Raw genomic sequence first — 15,448 nt, 5'->3', positions numbered from 1 at the left:
TGCATCAGCTTGATTTTTCTGTTGTCCACGTGCTTATTGACTACTTCAGATAATCCTAAAAGATTTGGTTTGTGACTTGCAGAAAAACTGTGATTCCTTCCCCTGATGTATCGTATTTAGTTGTGTCCACTGATGCAAAGTTCTATATTTTTACCACATTTTAGTTGAAAAAAAAAAAAAAGTTTACCTATCTTTAGCATCCACAGAACCCTTTTCTAAAAAGTGTACATATTGTTGCCACTTGCATTAGTATGTATCCAAATCCTGGGGAAGTTTAAAGCAAGAGGTTACAAATAAATTTGCTTATATTAGCGGGCGTTTCACACATGAGTTCATTTGGAAATTTTTGGTGAATACCTCCTGGTTTTGCAGAGTCATTAGCATTTGTCTGTCCAAGAGCTGCTTCTGAGGCAGGTTTTCTACACGTTGCCTGTGAAGAAGATACTCAGCTTAGACTTTTATCCTACTTCCTGATTCATCCAGCTTAAAGTTTGTTAGTGTTCACACATGTATTCAGAGTAGGAAGCACACACACAAAGAGGGTAAAAATAGGATTTAATGAAAGTATAGGATAAATAATAAGTTTTGCACCATCCCAAAATTCTCTTCCTTTGGAATCACATAATAAATCTGATATCCATTTAGGCAGTTATGCTGTTTTAGTTCACGTGGCATTCTGAAGATGGAGTTTTAAATTTACTGAGTGATGTTGACAGGTTTCACACCAAGGACAACAGTTTTTAATAAGTGTTTAAAAGACTGTTCTGCTAATGTGTTCAAACATGTTAGAAATACATATCTGTCATCTGCAGACTGTCTTCTGCACTTGGATTATTTTATTTTTTTTTAAACCTTCACAGCCTGCAGTTAAGTATCACAAAGTGGCCTATGCCTTTCAGGAAAAAAACCCCATTTTTTAATGAAAATAATATTAAGTAAGTATTATAGTTTAACATTAATCATTGTCACTAACATACACTTTAAAATGAACATGTAAACAGATATATTATGATAACAAAGATATATTGAATACCATGGTTCTTTATAGCAATAATAAAATATAATCATAATTGTAAAGAAAAGGAATATAATTTTAAAAAGAGATAAATAAAATCCAAGAAAAGAGAAGTGATGCACAGTGCAGGTGTCACTGAGCATGACATCCTATGGTCTGGAATATCCCTTTGGCTAGTTGGGGTCAGCTGTCCTGGCCATGCTCCCTCCCAGCCTCTTGTGCACCTCCTCACTGGCAGAGCATGGGAAACTGAAAAACCCTTAACTTAGGATAAGCACTACTTAACGACAACTAAAACATCAGTGTGTTATCAACATTAATCTTGCACTAAATCCAAAACACAGCACTGCACTAGCTAGTAGGAAGAAAATTAATTCTGTCCCAGCTGAAACCAGGACAAAAGTCTTTTCTCCTGCTGATTTCCTTCTGCTAGGTAACTGTAAGATGAAACTTCTTTGCTTTAACAATAAAAGAATGCTGTTTCTTTCTTGGTTTAGGTTTAAATTATGAATTTTCTAAAATAACTTTACTGTTCAGAGATTAGATGCCATGGGTGACAAGCGTTAATTTGGTTCTACCTCATCTGACAGAGTAGTTGAAAAAGATGTGACAAGTGGTGCTGTTTAAAAAAATATATTGATTTATTTTCAGATTTATGAATTGCTTCAGAGCTTTAAAGGTGTACCTTTGTCATGCAAACCATCTCTATGCTCTTTGAATTTAAAAAAAAAAAAAAAAAAGCTACTGCTAAGAGAGGGAAAATCTTACAAAAAGTCTTGAATACATAATGGAGTCTGTGCTGAACTGTAACCTGTCTGAAGCTGCTGATGTTGAATCAGTTGGCAAGCAAGAGACTTTCTGCTAGTGAACAGTTACATATTTCGGCACTGGACATTTAGTGTCTGTAAATCACTGCTTTTAAAATACTGTCAGACTGAACTCCAAGCATAATTAAAGCAAATCAAAGATACCTAATAAGTCCAAAACAACTGAGTCATTTTTTAACTGGGTAATGAGTTATTTTCACATTAGGTAAATCTTAAGAAGCAAGGCACTTCTTGTAGTTATATTTGTCACAAACATAATTTTCTGATTGTGAACCAAACCCTGAAATCATGAAAGAGTATGTAATTGGGATATTTCTCTCCTAAAAGATACCAAGCAGAGCTAAATAATCAATTGTACAATTATTTTCATCAGTCAGGAAAGTCTGCCTGTAATGTTCCATGCATTTACAGCTTGTAACTTCTTTTGTTCATCCAAAGAGGATACAAGTCAGCCAAACATACTTAAAACTTGTTTTTCTCTTGCCAGATTGGTACTGTTTGTTCATGGAAGCAGAACACTGAAAACATCTTAACATTAATGATACATTTGATGGGCAGTTATAGGAAGTATCTGGTGAAAGTAGATGCTTTTAAAATACATTCATTAGCAATTATATTATTTAAATGGTGACTGAATCCTGTTACGGACCATTCTGTCCAAAGAAACTTGTACTTTTTTGGATTGTTGGTGGAAATAATCACAAAAATGTCTGAAGCTGTATTTGTGTTTTATGTTTGTACAGTGTATGTCTGTCACTTGTTGAACTAACTGTAACGACAATATGTGTACGTGGTAGGTATACAGCAAGTGCTGTCCGTTTAAAAAAAAAAAAAAAAAAAAAAAAACCAACCAACCCACCACAAAACCAAAACCAGACAGCTTCCTCTCTTTTGCCATCATTACTTATTAAGTATGTGTGGTGATTAAGACTCTAGGTATTATATAATAAAATATAAAAAGAGCTACATTCCAAATTTGTTTGATGTATTAAATATAACTAATTAAAAATTTATGGTCACCATATGAACTTCTTGTAGTGACTGTTTTTAATTGGTTTATATGTCAGTTGCAAAAAGCCGGGCTTTAGTCATAAACTCTGAACTGTAGTTTTTAAAACCATTTTCTATAAACCAAACAACCTTGAAGGCTTTATCTGATGCTGGGGGTTTTTGTGTTGTGAACTGACTCCAGTTAATGAAATGACTACAGACGAAGACGACAGTGCGCTGTGTTCACTCTTTGATGGTGAAAGCCAGTAGTCTTTGAAAGTTTTCAAGTGGATCCTCAGTTAGCTACTCTTTACTCTGAAGAATCACCTAAAAGATCCTGTGTTTAGCATTATATTTAAGCCTTGGAAACTTTTCTTCTTCCCTGCTAACAAATTCATTCTTCTTTGAGTAGTACTGTGGTTTAAACAGCTTTTTGTGCTACAGAGGTTTTCTCTTCCATCCCCTCTTGTTCTGCCATCATTTGTCTAGGAGTACCTCTTCTGAATTGCTCAAATGCTGAGGATTTTCCCTGTGCCTTTGTAGTATTTTTAAAAAATTTTAATCCTCAATCTCAACCCTTTGAGGAGAGATTAGAGAGAATTGCCATATTTTGTAAGGCACAGTTAATCTTATGTTTTCCTGAAGACCTGTGTGTTTGTTGGTAGTCTTTAATAACCAATTTGGTTATGGATAGATTGGCTGTCACCAGCAAGAATTGATTTTACATAAAACATACAACAGAGTGAAGGGCAGTCACATGGACAGTTTACAAAACCAAACTGGAATTGCTAAATTGAAGAAAAATTCCATAATTTGCAGTTTGATTCTTAGATTCAGGTGTAGAAAAGTTACTAATTTGTAAAATGCAAAAATTAGGCAGATTGCTTCACCCTTAAAAGGCAGCTGTGATGGCGTGACTTGCGTTATTAAGGGCTCCTTTCCAAAAGCCAATGGGTGAACATAGACCTCCGTATTTGTGTGTGTCTTGTGCTAAATCTAGAGCTGGGTTTCTCTTTGGCTTTGCTACAGTCTTTCTTGTTCCCTGCTTTGGACAAAGGTGCATTGTAAGTTGTACTGCTTATTGAGGCTGAAATTACGACTATAATGGATGCTGCAAAACAATACAGACTGGAATGAAGCATTGGCACTTTTTACCTCTTGACAAAAAGTACACACGAAGGAAGGAAATGAGCATACAGAGGAGTTTTGCATTATGTATGAGTGCATGGCTGATATTATACTTTAGCAGTCTTACATAAAATTAATTTAGGAGAAGAATGTATCTTTACAAAAGCTTTACATTTAAAAAAATATGGAGCTTGCTAATCAGAATTTATCTACCACTTCTGTTTTCTGAGTGTATTTCTTTTTGCAGCTTTAAATTGTTCTAAAAAAAAACAACCTAACTTTTCCAGGCTTTGAAAGGATGAAAGTACTTGCTTCCTTGTTTAACTAATTAATCAAAACCACATGTGAACAGACTTTTTCTTTAAATCAGTAAAGCAGAACTTGAAATCCAGAAAAGATAGACATTTTAGCAGGAAAATAAACTGAAAAATGGAAATTAGAGGAACAATTAATAATGAAAATGTAATATCTATGTAATACATATGAGTGTGTAGTCTTCTGGTATATTTGCATTAATTGTATGCATTTACTTTCTCTTAAGGTCATGGAACATCTTTTAATATAGATTGTAATGTCTGTTCATGTTTTGCTGGAAACTTGATATGTTCTACACGTCAGTGTCTAACTGAGCATAGTTCAGAAGATGAGCGTCGGAAGTTTACAGGTAATTTCCCAAACTATGGAAACTGTAAGTTTAATGTTATTAGAGTAAGGATTAGCTTCTAAATTTTTTCTACAATATTAATGGAGAACACCTGATAATTTGTTACTAATATGTTCTTTTAACTATTTATTTTTCTCATGTCCAACCTGCACTCCAGAAAAAAACACATACATTAAAAAAAAAAAAAAAAGTACTGAAAAATGAAATCTCAGGTAATACATAAAAATACATAGAGACAGGATAATGCTACTAGGGACAAGAGATAAGGAGTTTGGGGGGAAGAAATGGAGAAAGCTGCCTAGAATCAGCAAGGGGATAGGGCAAAAACTTCCCTTGCTACTACTTGCATATGTGCTGCAGCATTGCTAAATTACAGGATGTAGGAAGTGGCTTGAAGATATGGTACATCTTTGCATTTGTTGGAAGGCAAAGATATCTTAGCGACCCCTTGTGTATCTTCTGTCATAGGAATTTGGTGCACACTTATTTTCTGTTTTGTGTGTTGCTTTTACAGGTTTACCATGTAACTGCGTAGATCAGTTTGTACCAGTATGTGGTCAAAATGGACGCACGTATCCAAGTGCCTGTATAGCTCGTTGTGTTGGGCTCCAGGACACTCAATTTGAATTTGGATCATGTATTTCCAAGGATCCTTGTAACCCTAACCCTTGTAATAAAAATCAGAGGTAAAAGCAGAATACGTTTTAAGCTTTTCTTTAGCATCTTCTACTCTTAAAGCAGATCCATTTTTTTTCTTTGAATGGGTTGTATATTGTAGTAACATTCTACTTCTAGGATACTCAATAAAAAAAACCCTGTTTGAACTCAGTACTTTTTATTTATTGTAGTTAGTAATGGACTGTAATTACTAGTTCCATTTATGTAGTGCTATATCATTTAAATTTATTATGCAGATCTCAGTTTTAGCAATAAAAGAATTGATGTATACCTTCAGAAGTGGGAGAATCAAGTTTTGTTGACATGGCTGTGTCGCTTTGAAAATATTTTGTTTCACACGTTCTAGTAGTTTTAAAAAAACCCTACACCTGAATTCAAGGCTTGGCATCAGTCTTGCTTGTCCAGTTAATGATTTGTGCTTTTTATGTCTAAAATAGGAAAGTATCAATCACTCTCGAACACTTGAGTTTCTCTTAATTAGATTGATGTCTTGTGAAAACTATGTCTGTATACAATCCCTGTTTTTTCAGTGTCAGAAAAAGCAAAATCTATATAGACAAACATATTAAAACAAAAATACGCTCTGTACTAGTGTCAGCAGGAAAAAAAAATCTGACCTTTCTTACAGAAATCAAAGTCTGTGGTTCATAACGTTGGTCTCTGTCTTCAATTTTCTCAGTGTTGTGTAATACTGCAGTTTCCTTTGAATTTGTACATTTTTCTGTTTTGAAAGAAAGCCACCATAAGAAGTTGTGTAATACTGTGCTTTTTTTTTTTTTTTTTTCCTTTTTCTGCACTTTAAATGCCTTGATGCAGAAAACTTCAGAGAAAACACTGTAGTTTTGTAGGAGTAATAGCCATTATGGCATTGAAAATTGGAATTTCAAAGCTGCATTGTGGATATATACTTTTAACTTTTATATTTTCAATTGTGAAAGTATAAAGAAGTTTTTCACTTTTACAGAATAACCATTATGCTTAGAACATCAACTTGTAATTTCAGTAAAGGACTGTTTTTTCTGGTTCAGTTTGATAATGTAGCGTAAACTGAACATGTTCATTTCAAAATATCTCTGAAGCACTTAGGATATATTTAAGATCTTACATTCCACTTGTAAAGTGTTTAAATCTCAGAATTTCTGAGTCTTCCCTAATGTAAAAGGAATATGTGTAATGCATAGACAGCAGAACTCAGAATAAGGACGTATTGTACATAATCCAGTGGTAGCATTGTTGTCATTTATAGGAGGAGATTGTTAAAAAAGCCATTTGACCTTTCATCAGTCCATTCATCAAACTCTGTTGGCTGGCATTTCTCTAGCAGGGCATGTGGCAAATACTCTGTGGCCAAGACCTTGGAAGATACATATTAAATATAAAGGGGAAAGAATTTCTGCTGTTTGTTGCTCTTCACTTATCTGTGAAGGCTTGAGAGGGATGATGTGCCAAAAAAGGAAATTGTGTTACTACTAGATTTTTCCATTTGTTTTCAGTCATCCCCAAGATTGGATGTAATATACTGAACCTACAAAGCTACAATCCAACTTGGTATTTTTAATTGAAACCATATAATCTTGTAGGTCTTGTTTCCACTACCTTCTCAAGGAAGGCTGAGGCTAGACCTCTGCAATATAATCTTTTTCTGTTGCAGTTCATTTTTTGCATGTTTTCTACAGTTTTATTAAATATTCATTTACAAAATGAAGCTTGGGAGTAGGTAAGAAGTTTATCCAGGTCTTTTTTGAAAATCGATTGAAAAGTACTTGGTAAAAGATAAATTTTAATGGAAACTGTAGTTATGTTCACATACATTTACTAAACATGGTGTGAACTAGTTCCAGGTTTGTGATAAGACCTGAAATTTGAATTTTTTTTTCACTTGTGTTTTCTACATCTGCTGAACCACAGTTAGCTCTAAAGCTCGCTGGAGAAAATTTCACTGAAAATATTTTCCTCTAATATATTGAGACTTTAAAAAAAAAAAAATCCTATGACATGTTATAAAATTATTGTTACTTTATGCAGGTGCATACCAAAGAAACAAGTTTGCTTGACTAGTTTTGGAAAATTCGAATGTAGCCAGCATGAATGTGTGCCAAGGCAGTTAAATTGTGACCAGACACGGGATCCTGTTTGTGACACAGACAATGTGGAATACAGTAATTTGTGTACTTTGTACCAAAAAGGAAAAAGTTTAGCATACCGAGGACCATGCCAGGTAGGAAGTGGTTCTAGCAATAAACATCAAATCTTCTTTGTTCTTTAATGTTTGACTTTGCGATATTCTGGGGTTTATAGCTTACAAAATGTTTTTGTTGAAAGTAATCCCTTAAAAATGTAATTTTAACTGGTATAAAAAAAATACTCTCGCATAATTATATTCAGACTTATCAGTGTTTCTCTGCTTTAATTAACAGTTGTCTCAAAGCGAATCAAAAGCTTTACTTATGCTTTCTTGGGGGTAATAATTTGATACTTGTATTAAGACTCCCTATATTTTTCACTATTAAAGCTTGCACTGACGTATATATGCAGTAACTAGTGCAGTTTCTTAGTTAGTTAAATGCTAGTTTTTACCAGTCTGAACTTGTTTTAGATAAAATCTAATGCCTGGCCATAAAAAGTCTTTAGTGGTTTGTGTGATTGTGTCCCAGGTTTAACAAGTTGGTTATTCAGGATCTATTTACACCTAAGTTTCGTTGGAGACTAGGCAGTCTGTCATACCTTCTTTAGTTTGGATTGGATTAGTTTTCCTATTAATCCCTGAGAAGGATTAGGATTAGGTTTAGTTCTTCCATCCCTTGGCTCTCTGCAGTGTTGGTAGACAAGGTGTTTTTATTGCTTCACATGAAAAGTCAGGAGCTACTCTTCTCAAAGTTGCTGGCTTTACCATTGATAGGCTGTTCATCTCCAGGTTTTTCTCAAATGATGAAGATTCTTGGTCTCAACTGATGGATATTATTAGAAGTACAGAACATTTCTTCAGGGTTTTTCTGTATTATAAATGCCATTGCTCTTTTAACCCACTTTTAGTTTCTGCCTTTCTGTCTTTATGCCTTCTTTTTCTTGCCCTTTTTCAGCAACCTCGTTAAGTACAGATAATTCTTCTCATTGCACATCAGATATCTCATGAAATACTCAGAGAATGTTCAGCCCTTGAACAGTAAGAATCAAAGGAATATTGCATGGCTGTTTTGTTGGGTTTTTTGTGGTTTGGTGTTTTTTTTTTTCTCCAGCAGTTCTATGTCTAGTTGTATCTATGTTCACAAAGTTTTTGACACCAGTAGCTTTAAGTTTTCATTCTTGCTTTATAAGGAAGATGACTATATGAAACTACTTGGGATGCTCACATTTATCTGTTTTCTTGTTAGCTTAGGTGTGTAACATAGAAACTGTAATTGTTTTCCTGTTTTAGAGGATATACAGTGATCATATAGCTATGATGACTTACTTGAAATACTAGTTAGTTTAATAAAATATTTAGACCTTAGCAAGAAATTATGATTTTGTGTCATTTCACGAGACTTTGGACAAAACAATTAGTCATACCTTGTCTGTGAAGAGTCAACAATTCTGTTTGCTTCTATATTCAGAAGTTTAAGTTTATTGGCATCTGACCTCTTGATTGTGTTGGACTAATGTACGTGCACAGACAGGAAACAAAGAAACTGTATTACAATTTTCTTTGATTTTTACATGTATCTGAATCAACACACTTAGATATGTGTTTTTGAGAGAGAAGATGGACACAAATGTATTTTTACAGACATAAAGGTCTCGACACTAAATATATGTTTGACAGAGTTCTCTAGTAATGGATTTTATTCTGTTGAAGTTTATATATACATTTAGCTTCTCAATGTGTTAAACACACATGCACACACTAAATTTTAAGAACACAAAACCAACCAAGATTAATAAAGTCATTAAAATATTAGATATTACAATCAAAAATATTTGCATTCATTTTTAAATATAAATTTTAAAAATATTTCTTGCATGATAAAATTATAACACTCAAATCTAATAAGTAAATTAATTTAAATGAAACGGTCACTTTATTTAAACGTTAGCACAGGAAAAAAATTTTTGTTTCCCAAAGCAGGTCTTACTGTACATTTCTCAGATTCCAACTTACATTTTTGTCACCTTCCTTAAGTATTTACTCCTTGCATTTATCACCTGTTCATAAACTGGCAGGCTATTTACTCTAGATTTCCTGCTTTTTTGAATGTTTGACAATATTAGAAGCAAAGTCCCATCAACATTGGTTTTCCCAATGTTAAAACTACTCTGAAGTTTCTGTAGCATGAATAAATGGATCTTTGAAACATTTCTGTGTGTTTCAGCCATTTTGCAAATCAGTGGAACCTGTGTGTGGACATAACGGAGAAACCTACAGCAGTGTCTGTGCTGCCTATTCCGACCGTGTGGCTGTTGACTATTACGGACACTGTCAGGCTGTGGGTGTTCTCTCAGACTACAGTTTTCATACAGAGTGTGCCTTTGTTAAATGTCCCCAGCTTTCTGCAACGGGCTGCAAACCAGTTATTGCACCAGGTATGTTAATTCACTGTTGAAGTTTACTGCAGGGAGGAGAGAGTCCAGGCTGTGTGTAAAAATAGGAGTATATTTGTAACAAAACTTATGCCTTAAAATATTGTATTCCATAATGTCTTTGAGACACATAAGAGAAGGGATGAAGTAGAGATCGTTACTTACAGCTAGAAGCAGCCAGTTTTGGGACTCAGCTGAGTGATTCTGAAGTGGAAAAGCCTTGGCTTTGGGAGTCATGCTCCTTCAGTCTTTAGAAACTTGGACTGTCTCCATAGGACTGTTTTGGGAGAAACGAATGCGGTCTGTGGTGTCCAGGGTAAAATGTCATTGGGAATCGGATGAGTAATTTTTCGGAAGTGGCAGTACAGATACCACGCTGGAATGCTAAACTGTCATCAGAATTCCCAGAAGAACAAATACGATATTTAATTAGAAGACAGAATAAGATACCATATGTATTCACAGTACTGTGAAAGAGGACAGTCAGAATAGTTTTGCAGTTGTGCGGTTTTAAACTGTCTTTACTGTTTTCACAAATACTTCCTTTATGAAACAGTAAGTAATAAAATGTAATACATGGAGCGAGGAAAGCTCAGTTTTTAAAAAGAAACAGTTTAATGCATTTTTGTCATTCATTGGTTTGAAAAGGGTCTTTATGCTTTGGTATTACATTTAATATTGTAAAAGTCATTCTCTGAATGTGAATTGTATATAATAAGTTGGGGGTTAAATATTTATGGGTAGAAAGTTGAAATTTTTCTTTTTCCCCCTTTTCTATAAAGATTCTAAGCTCCAACATGGTATAACTGCATAAATTAATGTTTGCAGTGTGTGCAGTTGCTTGTCATGATCTAGCTATTTCAGCTCCTGAAATTCATCGTTTCTGTAGTTGCATATACGTGCATCCATACAAAACCTTGGCTTGTGGTTCTCAAAGTGCCTGTGGCTTTTAGCTTACAATAATGTATCATCTTGAAACAAATGAAAATTCATCTCGTTGCTTTTGCATTATATGTGTTTCCAACATTAAAAATAATCTTGGAAATCATGCATTCTACTATCAAATTGAAACATTTGCTTTGGTAGTTTTGCTATTTTCATTCTCGGTTAACGTTCAACTTTTGACCTCTGCTTACTTAAAAGTGAAAAGACTATTTGCTTTTATTTCTGAGATAATTTTTTTTTTTTATTCACATAGGAGCCTGCTGTCCACTATGTGCTGGAATGCTGAGAATCCTGTATGACAAAGACAAGCTGGATACTTTTGCAAGGGTAAACAGTTTAATCACGCCTTATGTTAAATGATACATTGAAAAGTCAAGTTACTGTATACTCTCCTGAAAAGTTAATATGTTATAAAACCAATTACTTTTCAGTAGATAGTGTATTATTTGAGGGTTTTTTTATAGTGTTTATACTTTCCTTTATTTCTTAATATCAGGTATAGAAAATTAATTAAAATGCAAAGCAAAACAGAATTAGAGTAGGCACAAACAAGCACACTTAGGTTTGCAGTTCAAATGAACTGTAATAGTAAAGACAAATTGTATAGAAACTGCATCTATCTTGTGGTAGTAATACGGTGTAGATTTGGTTTTGTATGGTCTTTTTGTTGAGGTTATTTTGCTAGGTCATTATTTTCTAATGTCGGTGACTTAGATCTGACATTGTCTTATGTTTAAATTGGATTGTTTTACACTCTTTGGGTTATCTAGACAGCTGTCACTGATTTTGTTGCTCATCAGCTAAAATGTTGGATTTTAATTTAACATCTCCATAAGTTAGACAACAGCATCCTTCATTGTTGCTCTTTGAAAACCTCCAGTGTAAGATTGATCTTCTAATTGTGATTGTCTGTCACTGAACACAACATACTAGACTGCACTTTATTGACCCCTGCTTTTATATGTCAGTATATGGAACAGAGTGCTTGATTTTTGGCACGACATCACAACAAAATAAAGTAATATGACAATCATGTCTGGTGAAGAAAAACAATTCATCTTTGCATCTGCACATGATTTTAATTTCTTTAAATATAAAGAAACAGAATTTCACCTAAACAGAATAAAATGACATTAACCTGTTTATATGTTTAGAAGTAGAGATAATTATTATTATAAAAACACAGAAAAAACTTAGATTGAACATGACCCCTGGAGATTGTCTAATCCAACCCCTTGCTCAGAGCAAGGTTAACTTCAGTCAAATCAGCTTGGCCAGCTGAGTTTTTAAAAACTCCAGGAGTGCAGATTCCACAGCGAAATGCTGCTGGACTCTCTCCAGTTTGTCAGTGTAGCCAGTGGAGGGGGGCCAGGGCATAAATAAAAGGGGGATGATGACTTCTGGTGGCTCTCTTCTTGTCGTTGCAGCCCAGCGTGTGGTTGGCCTTCATCTCAATGATGTGGTGCTGATTGATGTTCTATTGATTTCCTCTCAGAGATTTTGTGTTTGTGCCATGTGCATGTGCATTGACCAATTTTGCTGAGTAACAGTGTCTGTTAGGTCATGACTGCATCCTGGAACATCTTCCAGTTGTCATCACTAATGGTACCAGCGACACAGTGATTGCAGCTTCTCAGTTCATACATTACAACATGTGGCTGTGAAGAAGATTTTTGAGTTAGAAGAAGGCTTTCTAGTTAAAGAAATGTATTGGACTTACTCAAGTAGTTGATGATAACTACTCTCACCTACTAGTACTAAGGGGGTACTTAGTAGTTGGGTTTTTTCCTTCTTTTTTCTCTTCTCTCTTTTTTTTCTCTTTGTCACCACAGTCTTGCTGACTTTCTCTTCTTTTGCCCACCTAATGCCACAATACAGAGTCTTCAAGCTTTATATATATATATCTATCTCTTTACATTTTAAATATGTGATCTCTCAAACATTCAAGTCAGCATTCTCTTAGCACATACTAGAAATTTTGGAACTCTGACTGAAGCTCTCACCTTTGGAAACTTCAATCAGGGGTCATTCCATAAGCCCCCAGAAATGATCTCTATCTGGTTACAACCTTCTGGAGACTGTGGTGTGGCACTACCCTGAGCATAAAGAGTTAGAAGCTCTGGGCCTTTGTCAGTGCAGTGCAAGTCAGAGGCCAGCTAATATGTCCTTATAATACCATAGAAAATGCCCAACTGTATATCTGAGTAGATTTGATACTTTTGTCATCCACATGAAATTGTTAATAACTTTTATCTCCTCTAATTCTATCAATAAAAATACAGGATTCATGTATGGCTCTTGCTTTTCACAGAATCAACTAGGTTGGAAAAGACCTTGAAGATCATCTAGTACACCCATTAACCTGACATTGACAGTTCCCAAATACACCATGTCCCTAAGCGCTGTGTCAACCCAACTCTTAAAACACCTCCAGGGATGGGGACTCCACCACCTCCCTGGGCAGCCCATTCCAACGCCTAACAACCCCTTCTGGAAAGAAATGCTTCCTAATATCCAGTCTAAACCTTCCCTGGTGCAACTTGAGGCCATTACCTCTTATCCTATCACTTAGTACTTTGTTAAAGAGGCTCATCCCCAGCTCTCTGCACCCTCCTTTCAGGTGGCTGTAGAGGGCGATGAGGTCTCCCCTCAGCCTCCTCTTCTCCAGACTAAACACCCCCAGTTCCCTCAGCCGCTCCCCGTACGACCTGTGCTCCAGACCCTGCACCAGCTCCGTTGCCCTTCTCTGGACACGCTTGAGTAACTCAATGTCCTTTTTGTAGTGAGGGGCCCAAAACTGAACACAGGAATCGAGGTGCGGCCTCACCAGTGCCGAGTACAGGGGTCAGATCCCTTCCCTGTCCCTGCTGGCCACGCTATTGCTGACACAGTGTACATATAGTGTATACATCCATAGTACTGGAGATGGTTAAGTCTCAGATAGATGGAATCATTGCTAGAAATGCCACCATACACTAACCAACCCAAGAGGGCAAGGAATAGTAGTGTATGCCTGTTTTGAGTTCAGACAGGTGGCTCATTTAGAAAAAAACGCTTCAATTACTTAAGAGTTCTATAAATCTAACCTTTTTTTCCCACCCCTCTCGCCTTTTTTGTAAAGATAGCAGGATATAAAGTCAGCATCTAGAAGAGTAAATAAACATTAGAGATCTGCTAAAATTCTCATCTACTAGATTTATGATCTAAAACATTAAAATCCAAGTTTAACACTATCAGTCATCAAAGTATCTGTGTGCTTCTGTTTTAAGATTGAACAGGGTTTGCTGCTCAGTCAGCATGTCAGATTACATTTTAATGGAGCTATGACAAGGAAATACCTCAAACATCTGGTAAAAGAAGTGTTGTATGCCACCTTGCAGATTTGATTCATGTAGTCTACTTGGATTTCCCAGATTTCCATTTGTTAAGGTCCTGTACCAGCGGTCTCAAAAGAAACAAAGCTACAGTAGGATAAGAAGGATGGATTTCTTGCAGCTAAAGCTAGAAAACAGAACACAACAGAATGACCAGAAGTCACAACTGAAGTTATTTGTGTTGGTGTCTATACTGTTCAACACATCCTGGAAAAAAGGTGAAAAACCTTTAAGGTGTGGCAGTCCTTAAATAGACTGAGCATCTACAGTCAAATTACTGTTTGTCAGATACAGACAGCAGAACAGAGATAAGAGTTTTAAGATAAAAAAAATATATTTACCTGGTAGTTATGTTGTGGTCTTGAAATATCACAGGTTCCCATATGTACAGACATGTAACTCTCTTCACAAAGCCACAGCTCTTTGTTTCTGGTGGCTCTTGGAAAAGGTTCTGTCATGGTAAAGGAGGGCCAGCTGGTAGGGCTGCTCTGCTGCTTGTTTCCCAGCATGGAAGTACAAGCAGCTGTAACAGATAACCATTTGTCACAACACATAGCAAAACCATGGTTAATTTAAGTAGTAAATCATTTTTCCCTTTTTTCAGTTTTTTATTTTAGGCTTTTTGGGGCGTTGGTTTTCAAGGTTTTTTTAGAATCATAAAATAATTTTTTAGAGTGATGTTTTAGAATCATAAGAATCATTGAATAATAAGGGAGGGTTTTTTTGCTAGAGATTAGAACTGAGTACTTTAATGGCTGAAACAAATTTCCTGTCATGACATCAAGTTATTAAAACTGAAAAGGAGAAAAGTAATTTTGCATAATATCACATCATCCACAAAGCTCTTTGTTTTCTTCCAGGTAACAAATAAGAAGCCTATAACTGTACTTGACATACTTGAAAAAATCCGCCTGCATGTCTCGGTGCCACAGTGTGATGTGTTTGGATACTTAAGCATAGAATCCGAAATTGTGATTCTCATCATTCCTGTGGATCAGAACCCTAAACCACTCCAGGTAGACTGTCATTATTTCGTTTACTGAGCATGGATTTACTTTATTTTTATATGTGTACACTTTTCAATATAACAGTTTTAAAACTGCGCATTTTCCTGTGTACTGAATACATGGGGATTTCTCTAGTGACTCAAATCTGAATAGCCAGGATTATGGATGATAAAACGTGTCTTCAGAATCCTGGTGTTCTGCTGAGAGGCTTTTGAGGGTGGGTAATTAGCGGAGAGAGGTGAAGGAAGGCCAAGGATAGAGTA

At 35.5% G+C, this 15,448-nt stretch overlaps 1 protein-coding gene across 2 annotated transcripts in view; it reads left to right on the top strand.

Moving 5' to 3' along the window:
- The window catches only part of RECK (reversion inducing cysteine rich protein with kazal motifs), a 58,611-nt gene that overhangs the window by 41,359 nt on the left and 1,804 nt on the right, over window positions 1-15,448 (top strand). For both annotated transcript variants that reach the window (XM_026843729.1, XM_026843728.1), the window contains 6 exons: window positions 4,502-4,624; window positions 5,139-5,310; window positions 7,328-7,520; window positions 9,652-9,862; window positions 11,058-11,131; window positions 15,039-15,194. In XM_026843729.1, the coding sequence (XP_026699530.1) occupies window positions 4,502-4,624; window positions 5,139-5,310; window positions 7,328-7,520; window positions 9,652-9,862; window positions 11,058-11,131; window positions 15,039-15,194 (929 nt within the window). The remainder of the gene's footprint in view (window positions 1-4,501; window positions 4,625-5,138; window positions 5,311-7,327; window positions 7,521-9,651; window positions 9,863-11,057; window positions 11,132-15,038; window positions 15,195-15,448) is intronic.

The sequence above is a fragment of the Athene cunicularia genome, assembly GCF_003259725.1.
Source record: "Athene cunicularia isolate RWA chromosome 2 unlocalized genomic scaffold, athCun1 chr2_part1, whole genome shotgun sequence".
Lineage (NCBI taxonomy): Eukaryota > Metazoa > Chordata > Aves > Strigiformes > Strigidae > Athene > Athene cunicularia.
The sequence above is the reverse complement of the archived record's forward strand: the minus strand, read 5'-3'. Positions and strand labels throughout refer to the sequence as shown.